The following is a 15,420-nucleotide window of genomic DNA, read 5'->3' as shown; positions in this document are numbered from 1 at the left end:
AAGACCAAGTCTCTCTCAGTACTGAATTTCCACTACATTTTATCTTCACTGAATACAAATATAAATGTTATATGTAAAGTGGTGGTCCCATGTCCATGAACTGAAATAAAAGATCCACAAAAAGCTTTATAATCTCAAATTTTGCACACATATTTGTTTACATCCCTATTAATGAGCATTTCTCCTTTGCCACCTGACAGGTGTGGCATATCAAGAAGCTGATTACACAGCATAATCATTACACAGGTGCACCTTGTGCTGGGGACAATAAAAGGACACTCTAAAATGTGCAGTTTTGTCACACAACACAATGCCACAGATGTCTCCTTTTTGAGGGAACGTGCATTACAAGATAGTGCCAGCCACGTCCCGGCCCAGAAGGCATCCCTAGCTGTTTCCTCAGAGCATGCACAGACCAGCTGGCTGGAGTGTTTACTATGCACATATTCAATCTCTTCCAATCCCAGTCTGCTGTCCCCACATGCTTCAAAATATCCACCATTGTTCTTTTACCCCAGAAAGCAAAGGTAACTGAACTAAATCACTATCGCCCCATAGCACTCACTTCTGACATTGTGGCTAGTTAAGGATCATATCTCCTCTACCTTACCTGACACTCTAGACCCACCACAATTTGCATACCACCCCAATAGATTCTGACAGGCCGCCCCCAAGTGGTGAAGGCAGGAAACAACATCTATACTTCGCTGATCCTCAACACAGGGGGCCCACAAGGGTGCATGTTCAGCCCCTTCCTGTATTCTCTGTTCACCCATGACTGCATTGTCACGCACACCTCCAACTCAATCATCAAGTTTGCAGACGACAGAACAGTAGCAGGCTTGACTACCAACAATGAAGAGGCAGCCTACAGGGAGGAGGTGAGGGCCATGGAGAAGTAGTTCCAGAAAAGTAACCACTCGCCAACCAACGTCAACAAAACATTGAGGGAGCTAATCGTGGATTTCAATAAACAGCAGAGAGAGCACGCCCCTGCCCACATCGATGGGACCGCAGTGGAGAAGGTGAAAAGCTTCAAATTCCTCAGCGTACACATCACTGACAAACTGAAATGGTCTACCCACACAGACAGTGTGGTGAAGAAGGCTCAACAGCACCTCTTCAACCTCAGGGGGCTGAAAAAATGTGGCTTTGACCCTAAGACCTTCACAAACTTTTACAGATGCACAATTGAGAGCATTCTGTCGGGCTGTATCACCGCCTGGTACTGCAACTGCACCTGCCCGCAAGTCTCAGAGGGTGGTGCAGTCTGTCCAACGCATCACCGGGGGCACACTTTCTGCCCTCCTGGACACCTACAAGGATCATCAAAAACATCAACCACCCGAGCCACGGCTTATTCACCCCGCTACCATCCAGAAGGCGAGGTCAGTACAGGTGCATCAAAGCTGGGACTGAGAAACTGAAAAACAGCTTCTATCTCAAAGCTATCCTAATGTTAAATAGTCATCACTAGCCGGCTACCACCTGGTTACTCAACCCTGCACCTTAGAGGCTGTTGCCCTGAGCTGACAGCCCCTGAGCAAGGCAGTTAACCCACTCTTCCCCGGGCGCCGATAACATGTATGTTTCGATTAAGGCAGCCCCCCTCACTTCTCTGATTCAGAGGGGTTGGGTTGAATGCATCCAGTTGTACAACTAACTAGATATCCCCCTTTCCCTTTCCCCATATACATAGACATGGAATCACTGGTCACTTTAATAATGGAACACTAGTCATTTTAATAATGTTTACATACTGCTTTACTAATTTCATATGTATATACTGTATTCTATTCCACTGTATTTTAGTCAATACCACTCTGACATTGCTCGTCCTAATATGTATAGATTTCTTAATTCCATTACTTTACTTTTAGATTTGTGTGTGTTGTTGTGAACTGTTAGATACTACTGCACTGTTGGAGCTAGGAACACAAGCATTTCGCTTCAACCGCAATAACATTGGCTAAATATGTGTATGTAACCAGTACATTTGATTTGATTTTCACACACGCACGCACGCACGCACGCACGCACGCACGCACGCACGCACACACACACACACACACACACACACACACACACACACACACACACACACACACACACACACACACACACACACACACACACACACACACACACACACACACAACCTCAGGCTGCCAATAGGAAGTGTACACAGTGGGAACCCAGCCTGTGGTGTTTCTACAGGCAGGCACAGGTCTCTTCAATGTTATTGATGTCTGCTATGTTTATTTATTTATTTATTTACTGCAGTTGGGTTATTAGATCTCTAATTCAACTTGATATCTATTGTCTTCATTACATGGTTATATCTATGAAATACAATGTGTATTGAAAATATTGTAGTGAATTGGAGTAAACAAAACCAATGGTCAAGTCCACTCCCCCTCCCCCTCTCTGGCGCTTGAAGTTGCCGGTCTACTAACCCCCTGTCCTGGCAATCCATCCTTACGCACACCTGGCAACCCATCCTTACGCACACCTGGCAACCTTCATTACGCACACCTGGACTTTACCACCTCCCTGATTACTTACCCTTAATATAGCACTCCGTTGTTATCACCCACTAGGCAATATTGTTTATGATTCCATGTTTAGACGGTTTTCTTGTTTTGTATCGGTCAAAGTTCTTCGTTGTTAAACTCACTAAATGCACTTGCTTCCTGACTCCCTGCGTCTACTTTACAGAATATTGCCTCACAGAATGGAAGCAAGCAGCCAACAGAGACATCTTCCAGATGGTCGGCGAACAGGGAGACCTACTTCGCCAACACCATAATCAGGTGGCGCAACTGGGGACGGTGATGAATGAGGTTATCCGTGTTCGTCAATGTCTAAATATTCCGCAACGGGCATCACCCCCAACGAGCGGAGGATCCTCTACCATGAGTCGACCCAGCATCCCAGTCCATTCAGCAGTCTGCCCAGGTTAGCGATGCCCGTTTGTCCCTTCAAGACAAATATGACGGGAATTCATCCAATTGCCGTAGCTTCTTCCTCCAGTGCTCCCTCGATTTTGATCATCAAACTGGAACCCCCACCACCAAGGTTATTTCTTTGTTGACCGGGAGTACGGCTGGACTACGGCTGTCTGGGAGAGAGGAGAGGAGGAGCTGGGTTTCTATGGGAGGTTCATGTTCAGAGGAGTGTTCGATCATCCAACAGAGGGCAGAAAGGGGGGTGAACGCCTACTCCAACTACAGCAGGACGACCAGACCGCTGCAGAGTACGCGTTCACCTTTCTTACAGTGGCAGCATCCAGCGGATGGAATGAGCCGGAACTCCGCACCTTATTCAGAAGAGGATTGTGTGAGGAGGTCCAGATGGACTGGCGTGCCGAGACGACTCCCTCTCATTGGACACACTCATCGCGTTGGCCATCCATCTGGATAACTTCCTTTGGGAGTATCGGCACTCCCATCGCCTCTCTCCCTCCTTCATTGACCGATCTGAGTCAGAGCCTCAACCCATGGAGGTAGGGGCCACATGTCTCCCCACAGCTGAGCAACACCGTCTGAGACAACCAGCTTCAACGGTGTCCACTATGTTCTAACCAGGGAGTCACTAGAGCAGAGGGACGGTCCAGGGATCATCCGTCTCCTGGGGCAGGTGAGAGTATTCCGTCTTCACTCTCCACTAAGCCTTTCTTAGTACTGATTTCACTAGCTGGCTGTCCCTCGTGTTTCCACAGCTCTAGTGGTGCTGTGATGTGTGTGTGATTGTACCAGATCCCAGTGGTCGGTTATCCAGTGCTTGACCAGGCCCTTGCCTCCTCCCTGAACACAACATCATACCCGCTCTCCTTTCCAGTTCAAGCACAGGATAACCAACCACTGGGATCTGGCAGGGTCCCATGCATCACAGCACCACACCATCACCATGGGCCCCCTATACCAAGAAATCCTCCTCTTCCTCATCATCCAGGCACCCGCACACAAAGTCGTACTCGGCTTCCCGTAGCTCCAACGCCATGACCCCGCCATCGCCTGGCCGAAGATTGAGATTACGGCCTAGGCGCCCGGATGCCGGAAGATCTGCTTTCCCTTACCTTGTGGTTCCACGTCGATTGAGAGTCCTGTGGATGCCCTCCAGGCCGACATCCCGGAGGGTTACCAGGATCTCCGGGTGATTTTCTCAAAGACTTGCGGCATCTGTCTCCCTCCTCATCGCCCCTGGGAGTGTGCCATCGACCTGCTAACAGACTCTGCACCTCTGCGCAGCCAGATCTAATTGCATTGAGACCTCCCATACGTCGGCTGGTTTCTTCGTAGCCAAGAAGGAAGGGGGTCTTTGTCGTGTATTGGCTACAGAGGACTCAATGCTCCGTATGCACCCAAACCAAGTCTCCCCGGAACGCACAAGTAGGGAAACTCGTGCCTCAGCGACCTTGGACCCATCTGTTGATAGATTTTGTCACTGATCTTCCCGTCTGATGGTTTCACCACTGTTATGGTTGTTGTGGACAGATTCTACAAATCCTGCCATTTTATCCCTCTCTATGATCTCCATACGGCTCTCCAGGTCACCAAGGCACTGTTTCAGCAGGTTTTCCGACACTATGGCCTTTCGGAAGATATTGTCTCCAACCGTGGTCCCCAATTCAAGTCGCATGTATGAAGAGCCTTCATGGAGAAGCTGGGGGTCACAGTTAGTCTCCCATCCGGGTACCTGCCTCAGTCCAATGGGCAGGTGAAGAGGTTTATGGAGACATTCAAAGTCCTCCAGAGGATCAATGAGGTAACTTACCAATTACAGCTTCCCATTTCCCTCATACCGGTGGTTCCTAGTCCCCTGGCTGATGCTGTCTCCCACCGCCTCCCCTGGACATCGAGGGTAGTCCCGCCTATGCCGTCAAGTCCCTCCTGAACTCCAGACGTTGTGGATGTCGGCTCCAGTACCTGGTGGACTGGGAGGGGTACAGTCCAGAGGAGCGGTGTTGGGTTCATCACCCACCAGGAAACATTACGCTTTTCTTGTTTTGTATCATTCTTCGTCATTAAACTCACTAACTGCACTTGCTTCCTGCGTCTACGTTACACCAATTCATATGGAAGCCTCTTCAATGTCTCTTCAACCGTTACCCTCGTCTCAATCCTGTTACGTGACAATTTTGTGAATTTGAGGGAAAGGTCAAGAAATATGAATTTTATGTTTGTTGGACTTTGAATTGAAGTCATACTTTTGATCAAAAAGTATGAGGCCGCTGACAGTGTCCATTTCATGCGTTAGAATAGGAAGTGTGAGATTTTAAATGCATTTAATATTAGCAATTATTGAATTAGTTTGAGGGACACATGATTCATAGGGAAATGTTGCTTTTATTACAGGTGTCTGAATATGATTATAAAATAGCTCCATAGTGTCCATAAGAAAATGGGCAATAGTAGGGCTTTGATGCCTGAGATGGGAGAATGTTTTCTTGGAGGTTAAATATGTACTTCATATTGTGGGGTGTTCAGAAAAATAAGTAATTTAGATAAATGTCAGTCTAAATCGTACCAGTTTGGTGGAAGGATACAATCATCGATGTGCATCCACTTGATAATTATCACTTTTATAATTATTTTCCATTAGAATGAAGTAGCCTACAGAAATTGCATACAAGGCCGTCTTCAAGTCATACCTACCATTTGCATTCCTGTGATATGCTTGGTTACCTAAATGTATGTACCTCTAACACACACAAACGTTTCCTGATAAATGGTGACAGCTCTCAAGGAGGTACAGATAACTGTCTGACTCATTGGTCAACAGTGAAGTCATCTGGTAAGGAGTAAACCCACAGGCAGCCCAGCTAAACCCAGGTAGTGCTCTGTCCTCACCTCCTTGTCAGCCACCAACCCAGCTCCGTGTCCCTGCTTAGACATTGCCCTCCAGTGGGCATGGTACACTCTTAGACAAGAGTTCTTCAGCTGATCCCACAGAACCCTTTTTGGTTCTAGGTAAAAACCCTTTTGAGTTCCATGTAGAACACTGTGGAAAGAGTTTTTATTGGAACCCAAACGTATTCAACCCAGAACCAAAAAGGATTCTTCAAAAGGGTACTCCTATGGGGACAGCCGAAGAACTGTTTTAGGTTTTAGCACCTTTCTAAGATTGCATCTGACGATTTGCCTCCTCTCTGACCCTAACCACTGCCTTGCCTTTTCTTTTACTGTGCTCCACTCAACATCAAGTAGGAAGCCCATGAAACTGTACTGTTTACTCTCCACTCTACATAGGCTACTGTTGAGGATGATTTCAAGCCCTTGATGACATAATGAAGAGTTTCATTCCAGAAATGTTAAATGAGCTTTTATTGTTTAAAGAAATTCTAAGCGATCGCTGTGTTTTGTTCACTATCTAACCATGGCATGGGGTTGTTTAATGACAGACATGTATTTGTTAAAAATCTATCACTTGACGATTTCATTTGAGATTGTTTTTTGATAAATGCTATATATCTGCCTCACTCAGAGAAATAAGTAGTACTGCTCGGTTTTACAGTCAAATGTAACAAATAACTACATTTTTAATAAAGACATTTACAAATTATACATTTGACATACATATATATATATACATACATATACATATATATATACATATATATATATACATACATATATGTATGTATATACATATACATATATATATACATATATATATATATACATACATATATGTATGTATATATATATATATATATATATATATATATATATATATATATATATACATATATATATATACATATACATATATATATACATATATATATACATACATATATATATATATACATATATATATATATATACATATATATATATATATACATACATATATGTATATATACATATATATACGTATATATACATATATATACGTATATATACATATATACATATATTTATACATATATACATATATATATATATATATATTATTTAAGTAATTCAACACAGTAATATGAGATCTGTATGTAAAACACTTGTGTTTGGCATTTTAGTGATTTAGCAGATGCTCCAGAGTGACTTACAGTAAGTGCATTCATCTTAAGACAACCACATTTCAGTCAAATACAGGATATATAATTAGTAAACAGCATTTTGTAAAACAAACTCATTTTCATACACATCTAAAATCCATGAATAAAAACAAAGAACAGCAACATTGTACACACATGTTAACGTACCCAGAAGAAATCATTTCTGATGACAAAACACCAACATTGGTGGATATAGTGTTTTGAAAATAAGCTGCAAATTATTTCCATGTTAAAGAAGGTAGCAGCTGTTATATCTGCATTATTTTGTTTTATTGTTCAAAATCAATTGAATATTCTATATTAACCCCCTACAAAGATGGGGCTTACTGTGGCCTATATGAATCTACACTGGGGAAGGTTAAGGACGCTCGTTTTGAAGATGAAGAAATAGATGAAATAGCAATAAAAAAGTACATTACAGGGGTCAGAAGGGAACTCGCATGGAGAGTTTTGCAATAGCAAGTATTAATCGCCCTGCATTTTCCAGAGCGCCTCCAGTCGCACACAGACAATTATTTATAAGAATGATTTACAAACATCAGACAGCAATTTATATCCATCATGTTTGGTTGGGATTTTTAACCTTGTCTGCTCTGCACATGATTTATGTGTAATTTTGTTGCAGTGCAGAGCCCAGGTTTCCACGATTTTTATCAGTATTCAAATTAGTGGGAGTTATTGGATGTATGTGGTCAGAGCATTTATTTATTTTCCAGACCGCGTGTCCTGATATGTTTTCGAGCATCATTACTTCCAGACAGGTTTTTGCCCCTAGAATATTTCCATTTGGAAGATCTTTATCTGTGCTCAAATCATGAATTACTATACTGCGCTGTAAGATGTGGATTACATTTTTTATTGAACCTTTATTTAACTAGGATGAAGATATTCTACTGTATGAAAGGTTCTTTGGATTCGAAAAAAAAAAATGTGCAGCCAATCCCAATCATGATTGTTGAGGTGTAAACTAAAGCATCCAAAACACTGGCTGGTCCTGTTCCTCCAGCCCCATGCACCAAATGGGTATCAGAGGTGCTGTCACACCTGGTGAGGTCATGCAGGGAGGCCTAACAACTCCAGAAGATGACACACATATCTTTGGTAATAGTGCAGTGTGTGTGTGGGCCTGGCTCATGGACGGGAGACCCCAAGCAGAAATGTCATGCTGAAATGTGTGTTAAGTTATTCAACCCCCTCCACCTCCAAAATTGAGAGAGGGGGAGGGATGCTAACATACATGCAATCTCAGGGCACTGTGCAAATGTGAGGAGAGAAGGCGGCAGCAACTAGCACTGGGAGGTCATCCATTTTTCATGAGATGGAATAGCAGCAAGGCAAATCCTTTGTAAAAGGGGGAAACTGACATATCCAAGGACACCATGTGGTGCTTTTAGAATGAGTTAGTCCAGAGTTTATCTGTATCCTTATAGTCAATCCAAATGACCTTGCATCTATTCAGATCATTGAGACGATATGCAAATGACCCAGAATCCACTATTCTTAATCTCGACTGGGTTCGTGAAGTATTAAATAATTTAACCCATGTCAATAATTACTGAGAGATTAACTATTGATGAGCTTTTCCGTGTGTGTGTGTGTGTGTGTGTGTGTGTGATAACTGTATAAGGAGGAGGATGTGTCCAGAACACACCAGCAGCCTATAGGAGAGGAGGGGTCGCCAAAGGAATCAGGACCTGTCAGATGAAGAGCTCAAAGAGGTGACAGGAGAGGTGATGATGTGAGGTGACCGTATAGGTGATGTGGTGTACTAAGGTCACTGCACCATTGGTCATCCATGACAGCCATGGTGACGATCACCACCATGCTCAAAATGGAATCTTTTTTTAGATAAAAGAGAAACGTCATGTGTTTAGATGCAACCACACCATTTGGATTATCTGTCCATGCATACTGTGGAGCCATTACTGTGGAGCCATTACTGTGGAGCCATTACTGTGACAAACAACAAATCTTTTCAGTGAGAAATAAATATTTGTATCTGCCAAGTAAAAAACATTTAATAACAGTCTGCACCTAACTAAATTTACAGTGGTTTGAAGTGTAGCACAACAGTGATACCATACAGGATTTGGTCAATTATACATTTTACACACATACACTGATTGTTCGTCACTCCACAGAATGACAGTATAGATGTGTAACGGGATGTCCTCATGCCTTCTTCACCCGTTTGCCCTTCTTCACTCTGGCTCCCCTATGGCTCGCCAAGTCCTGCTCCACTCGCTGGTGGGGCAACTTCCCAGAGCCCCTCCGTTCCAGCAGTTCCTCTTTCTCCGCCTGGAACACAGGGGACAGAACACCAGACAACAGACACAATTAGGCCCTCATATCCTGAGTTGGGAAATGGAGGGGGTGATGAAATATCCTGTGGTCATTAATCGTTCCCCAGGGGTTGAGGGAGACTGAAACCACAGGGCTCAGGCACTGATGAAATGTTCCTAATAGAGGCCATTCATCTCAATGTGTCACCTCAACCCAACGAGCTATCTTCATTCAGACTGCCTCTCTCCATACAAACGTCAAGATTTTCAGAAAGATCCACACAAGTTGATCAACAAGCTAAAATCTTCCAGTAATGTCTTTACATCTGTGAGTGGTACCAGTGTCATCCACATTGTTTGTTGAGCATCCCTTTCATTGAACATCGCAACCTTACTTCACCAAAACCAATCTGATCATGAGGTCACATGGGACAAAAACAGTGAAAATGTATAGTAGTCAACCTAATATCCGGCACTCTGATTATCCATAGCTGCTGTGTTTTAATTGGAGATGTTTGGATAATATGCTACTTAGTATGACTTTTATCTTCACACATTTGTCATCAATATCTCCCAATCTGCCAATTCATCAAATCCCAACCACTTTGTTCTCTTTGAAATACAGATGTGGGTTGGTCACACGAAGTGAAAATATTGAATAAAACATGGAATAAATCATATCTTTATAACATCAATCTAAGCAGTGTTTTAACAAGTTAATGTAATGGAATAAATCAGTATATTTTATGATGGGTGCTAATTTAGAATTGTGCAATATCAGCATTCAATGTGTCAAAGAACACCAACCATTCCCACATCCACCAGTCAGCATCCCAAAGGTATAATTATCAACTACGTCATCATGAATTAACTTTGTGTAATTACATTTCACCTGCCAGGCTCCATATGGTACCCTTGACTCCAACCAAACAATAAGATAATTACATCCCAATTAAACAATTACATAATTAAATCTCAATTGAACAACTGCCTAATCGTATCAGTGCAGCAACATTGCAGTACACATGCTGTACAGCCACTGCTGACATCATGATGTCAAACGCACCAACTGTTAGATCTGTCAATGCATTAGACAAAAGGCACTTAATACCTTGTTTTAACATACACCCTTTGTCCTGATCTTGTCCTCATTCTGTTTGTATAGACATTTTTAGACGGTTGTGGATCATTAAAAGACACATCGTAAAAGTGTAAAGTATCAGAGGAAGGCCCAAAGAAATTGTCAAAACTCCAGGCACCCAATTCATAGACTGTTCTCTCTGCTACCACATTGCAAGCGGTACCGGAGCGTCAAGTCTAGGTCCAAAAGTCTCCTTAACAGCATCTACCCTCAAGCCATAAGACTGCTGAACAACTAATCAAATGGCCACCCGGACTATTTACATTGACCCCCCTCTCCATCGGTTTTGTACACTGCTGCTACTCGCTGTTTATTATCTATGCATGGTCACTTTCACCCTTCCTACTGTACATGTACAAATGACCTTGATTTAACCTGTACCCCCGCACATTGACTTGGTACCGGCACCCCCTGTATATAACCTCGTTATTGATATTCTTATTGTGTACTTTTCATTTTATATTTTTTACTTTAGTCTATTTGGTAAATATTTTCTTAACTCTATTTCTTGAACTGCATTGTTGGTTAAGCTCTTGTAAGTATTGTATTTGGCGCATGTGACAAATAACATTTGATTTGATTTTAAACTGGCAAGCTCAGCGCAAGACCAGGACAAGATCAGGACAAAGGACCCATGTAAGCGACAGGTATAAACGGGGCCAGAGACATTAGAAGGGGGCTGAAGAGATTAGAAGGAGCCAAGAAAGCAGTCTACAACTTTTGTCAGAGAAACACAAAGTGAATGTAGTACTTATAGCATGCATGTCGGATCAAAGTAGTCCGGAAATCATTTAGTCATTAGCTCTATTCATTACCAATTAAATGTAACAAAAAAGTACTAAGACATTTTTTATCAAAGCCTGAATACGATTCCACCAGGTTTTTATATGACATTACTGAGTCTGATGAGGAAGATGTGTAGGTTGTGACAGGGGGAAGGAGAGGGTACCTGCTGGGATGGGATGGGCAGGCTCTTGGGGGTAGGTATGAGGTCATTCAAATCAGAGACGAAATAAAAACTTCCAAGTTGGGACAACACTGCCCCCCATTGGACAACCATAGCATATTTCCCCCTATACTGACTCTCTATGTGAGGCCAAATCAAATGTATTTGACACATATACGTGTTTAGCAGATGTTATTGTGGGTCGAGTGAAATAGGGACCACAGAGAGAGAAATTACCTGTACCTGTTTGACCTCCCACTTGTCTCCTCTCTGCTTGGCCGGAGACTCCTGGATGTTGATCGTACTGTGGGAGTAGGGTTGCCCTGGGACGAGAGAGGCCCTCTTTTCTGTAGATGAAGAGAGAAGGGACAGGGAGAACAGGAAAGGATTCAAACTAGATCCCTCAGAGGTGTTACAGCTGTCATGATGTAACATTAAAACCTCACAGAGACCTCGTATGTCAATATGGCCAGCCACTTGAACGGTCTCTGCCACTTCCTCATTGGCATGCTAACAAACGCACTTCATTTTCTGAGAAGCACGAAAAAAATATCAAGATCACCTGCTTTCTGAAACTATTGATTTTATTTCACAAACGGAGCTTTAATTAAATGTCACATTTGGCCCCTGCTGTGTGTTGGTCTCCTAAGCCCTGGTCCCAGTGATGAGGTAGGGAATTAGTGTGGTGTGTGGGGCTGTGAGGCGTGGTTCCCCCAGGCCCAGCAGTGATCAGCAAGGCCCAGCAGAGCTCCATCTGCTCTGGGTAACATCAGTGGAAGGCCCCTACCACAGAGAGCAGGGGGTGGTGGTCACAGATGAGTAACTGTGGCAAGGTTGAGCGAGTACAAGTCTGACACTACAGTGCACCCCCTCCTCTCTGTACTTCATCACCCCTCTCTGAGCAGTACCTGGGTCCCATTCCGGACATAGACTCCCCACTGGGTGACAGCAACAGGCCAACTACCCCTCCCCCCAAAACACACACACACACACACACACACACAAGAGAGGCACACACTACAGTCTCCAGCCAGCTGCTGTTTCTAATGCTCCATCTATGTAAAGTTCCAAAGAAAAGGCTCTCTCAACGTTCCCCATCACAATGACAAAGGGAGATGATATTAGAGGCTATACTATATTAAGTAATAATATTAATATACAGGCAAATCGCCGCAAAAATACCAACTTTGTTAGCTGTGACACTAAATGGGTTTTCTAAACACAAGATAGAGTAGCTTGTCATTTCTATCCACACACACACACATTACCTCGTGAGATCGTGGACACCTGCTCTATGGCAGGGAGTAGGCCAGTGGATGCCCTCCGGGTCTCCAGGGCTTGTTTCCACCAGCTGCCCAGCTTACAGTGGCCTAGCCTATCCTCTGGGGTGCTTCTGAAGCATGATGCATCCTCCTTGTGCGAGGCCTTCCCCCCTCCAGGTAACCTATCCCTGGATGTCTCTAGGGCTGAGGAGGGGCTGAGCTGGGGGGTGCAGCTGGGGCTAGTCCTAGGGGACAGAGACAACCCAGGAACCTGTAGCTGTCTGGAGCGTGCGGACCTCCGCAGGGGGATGAGCAGAGAGGAGTCCTGGAGAGAGAAGGGCCTGATGTACCTCCCGGAAGCCCCACTGTCTTGCTCCCCCTCCAGGGTAGAGCCTCTCTCTGTCTCTGGGCCACTGGAGCCTGTGTCTCCCAGCTCCTCCAGGAAGCAGAAGGTCTGGTGGAGCTCAGAGAGCAGATCCTCGGTGGTCTCAGTGAGTGCACAGGAGGTCAGGATCTCCGGTTGGTCCACTGCATCCTGGGAGTCCCGGCGGAAACATTCCACTGAATCCTCAAGCGGTGGAGGGTCGAATGCCCTCTGAACAAACACAGACATACAGAAACCCAGTTGAGTTGGCAAATACTGTAGGTTGTCTGTATAGTATGTACAGTATGTATGTAATTGGACAGTAGAGAGGTCTGTCACCTGTAAGGGCTCCAGCTCCAGGAAGCAGTGAGATGAGGCAGCAACAGCCCCAGAGAAGGTGGAGGTCTGGGAGCGGATGTTCCCTGATTTGTCCCCTCCAGGCATGATGCTCCACACGTCTCTCACACTTGGTGCATGCATGATTTTGTCAGTAACCTCCTTGTAGTAGTCCATTTTCTCTGGATTAACATGAACAAAAGCAGTTAGTTAAAGGGCCAATTATTGAATTATTTCTCAGTCAAATCATACAGTAGATATAGTGAAAACACAGCCACAACACAGAATGTATTAACAGTTGAAACACACCATAGTCAGGTGTCAGGAAGTTGTGACTCTCCACTTGGATCTCAGATACAGAGGGCACTGATTGGTTGTCCTCATTACTGTAGAACTGAGGATGGAGGTTCAGTCTGCTCAGACTATGCCTGACAAACAAATGATCATATAAAGAACATGTCCTTTATCTTATTGTATTGCATAACACAATGCTGGCCACAGCAATGAGTGGAATTATGGTCTGTTAATGAAATGATAAAGTAAACATTGAGAAGGGTCACCTTCTGTCTAACGTTACATCTACAGGAGGAACTGCCTCCTCTTCCACATTGAAGACGTCGTCTCCTGGTATATCACAGGTCATTATGTCCTCCACTCCCCCTAAAGAAAACAGAAAACACTTTCAACAACAGATCACCAGAACATGGATTTCCGTTGGGTTAATACTCAAGAACATTACTTCAAAAGGAGCCGACAACTTAAATGTTCAGTATAAAACACCTCTAGTCTGTGTATCTGAACTCACACTCAGTGGAGAACACCAGCTCCTCCACCTCCATGCTGTCTTTACTGAGGCTGTTGAAGGAGACAGGGTCTGTGGCACCCTCTAGTGTCAGAGTCCGGTCAGGGTAGTCTGGGAGGAGTATGTCTGCTGGGGGGGAAGGGCTGTCACCCTGACTGTTCTGGCACCGTCCTCTATCACTGAGCAGGGATGAGATCCGCTGTAGCATTACTGTGCTCCCATACACATATGGGATGCCCGGTCTCAGGCAGGGCAGTGAGGGGGAAGATGTGAAAGAGAACATAGATTCAGAGGTCTCCTTGGACAGGGATTGAGAGGAGAGGTGTGCCGGGGTCCAGGGTTTCTCCTGCATTGAGACAATGAAATTCATTATTTTAATATTCATCATTGCCAAAGTCTTATTCCTCAGCACACTCACTCTCAGACAGAGCCACAGTAGTAAAGTACCGCAGCTATAAGAGGCAGGTGATGATCAGGTGGCTCTGTGTCTCCCTGCTCTCCCAGCCTGTCAGTCATCATACCCACTGGGGAGGGTCTAGGGAGGTGGTGCCTAAGGGCCTGGATGGTCAGACTCAGGTTCCGACAGCTCCCTCTCCTGTTTTGGTGCTCCCCTGGCCATGTCACCTCCTCACTGGGCCAGGGAAAAACGGATTATACCAAACACACACTGACTTTGGGTAGTTTTGTAAACAACATTTTAGTCATTTTGTATTGAATAATGTACCTTGCTATTGGCTGGGGTTGTCTCAGTTCCACCATAGATTCCCTGAGGAGTCTGATGAAATCCTCTGAAGAGAGTGTGTTGATGTTCTGAGACTGATACAGCAGGGCAGATAACGGATGAATGGGACCCCCTGCAGTTCACAACATTTCACGGACTTTCAGAATACTTGACAGTGATGATAGTTCTCAAATCAGTATGAGTCACAATCAGTGATCCATACCTGGCTCTTTCACTGCCATAGAGATCCTTGTGGTCCTCCTACGCTGAGGAAGCCCCTCTACTCCACACTGACCTTCAGCCTCTTCCGACTGAGTAGTACAGTGGCCCACATCCTAATAAAGGTACCGTTTTTCAATAGAAAATGTGATTACTGACAACAAACAACCTGCATGTACATGCCTAAGTATTTACATGTCTTTTATGATAGTTTTACAAAGAGGTTCACCTTCCATATTGCTTCCATGCAGTCGGAAGCCGCCACACATAGGCCAAGCCTCTCACAT

The 15,420-nt window shown here is 44.3% G+C and overlaps 1 protein-coding gene across 1 annotated transcript; it reads right to left on the bottom strand.

Annotated features, from left to right (window-relative positions):
* Positions 1-7,218: 7,218 nt before the first annotated feature.
* LOC135507383 (uncharacterized) lies at positions 7,219-15,283 on the bottom strand. Its single transcript, XM_064926933.1, has 10 exons — positions 15,138-15,283; positions 14,918-15,047; positions 14,641-14,824; positions 14,197-14,539; positions 13,952-14,051; positions 13,701-13,819; positions 13,395-13,573; positions 12,698-13,286; positions 11,673-11,776; positions 7,219-9,358 (listed from the first exon to the last, which is right to left on the bottom strand). The coding sequence occupies exons 1-10, from the start codon at positions 15,154-15,156 to the stop codon at positions 9,233-9,235; spliced, it is 1,893 nt and encodes a 630-aa protein (XP_064783005.1). The 5' UTR covers positions 15,157-15,283; the 3' UTR covers positions 7,219-9,232.
* Positions 15,284-15,420: the final 137 nt, after the last annotated feature.

The sequence above is a fragment of the Oncorhynchus masou genome, chromosome 21, assembly GCF_036934945.1.
Source record: "Oncorhynchus masou masou isolate Uvic2021 chromosome 21, UVic_Omas_1.1, whole genome shotgun sequence".
In the NCBI taxonomy this organism is placed as follows: Eukaryota; Metazoa; Chordata; class Actinopteri; order Salmoniformes; family Salmonidae; genus Oncorhynchus; species Oncorhynchus masou.
Note: the sequence above shows the minus strand (reverse complement) of the source record. Positions and strands in the feature narration are given on the sequence as shown.

Bases quoted from the DNA above. Each gene is read 5' to 3' on its own strand.
- LOC135507383 (XM_064926933.1), bottom strand. The intron at 13,820-13,951 runs GTGACCCTTCTC...TTTGTTTGTCAG, and splicing joins GATGTAACGTTAGACAGAAG to GCATAGTCTGAGCAGACTGA. The intron at 9,359-11,672 runs GTACAGGTAATT...CCTGTGTTCCAG, and splicing joins ACAAGTGGGAGGTCAAACAG to GCGGAGAAAGAGGAACTGCT.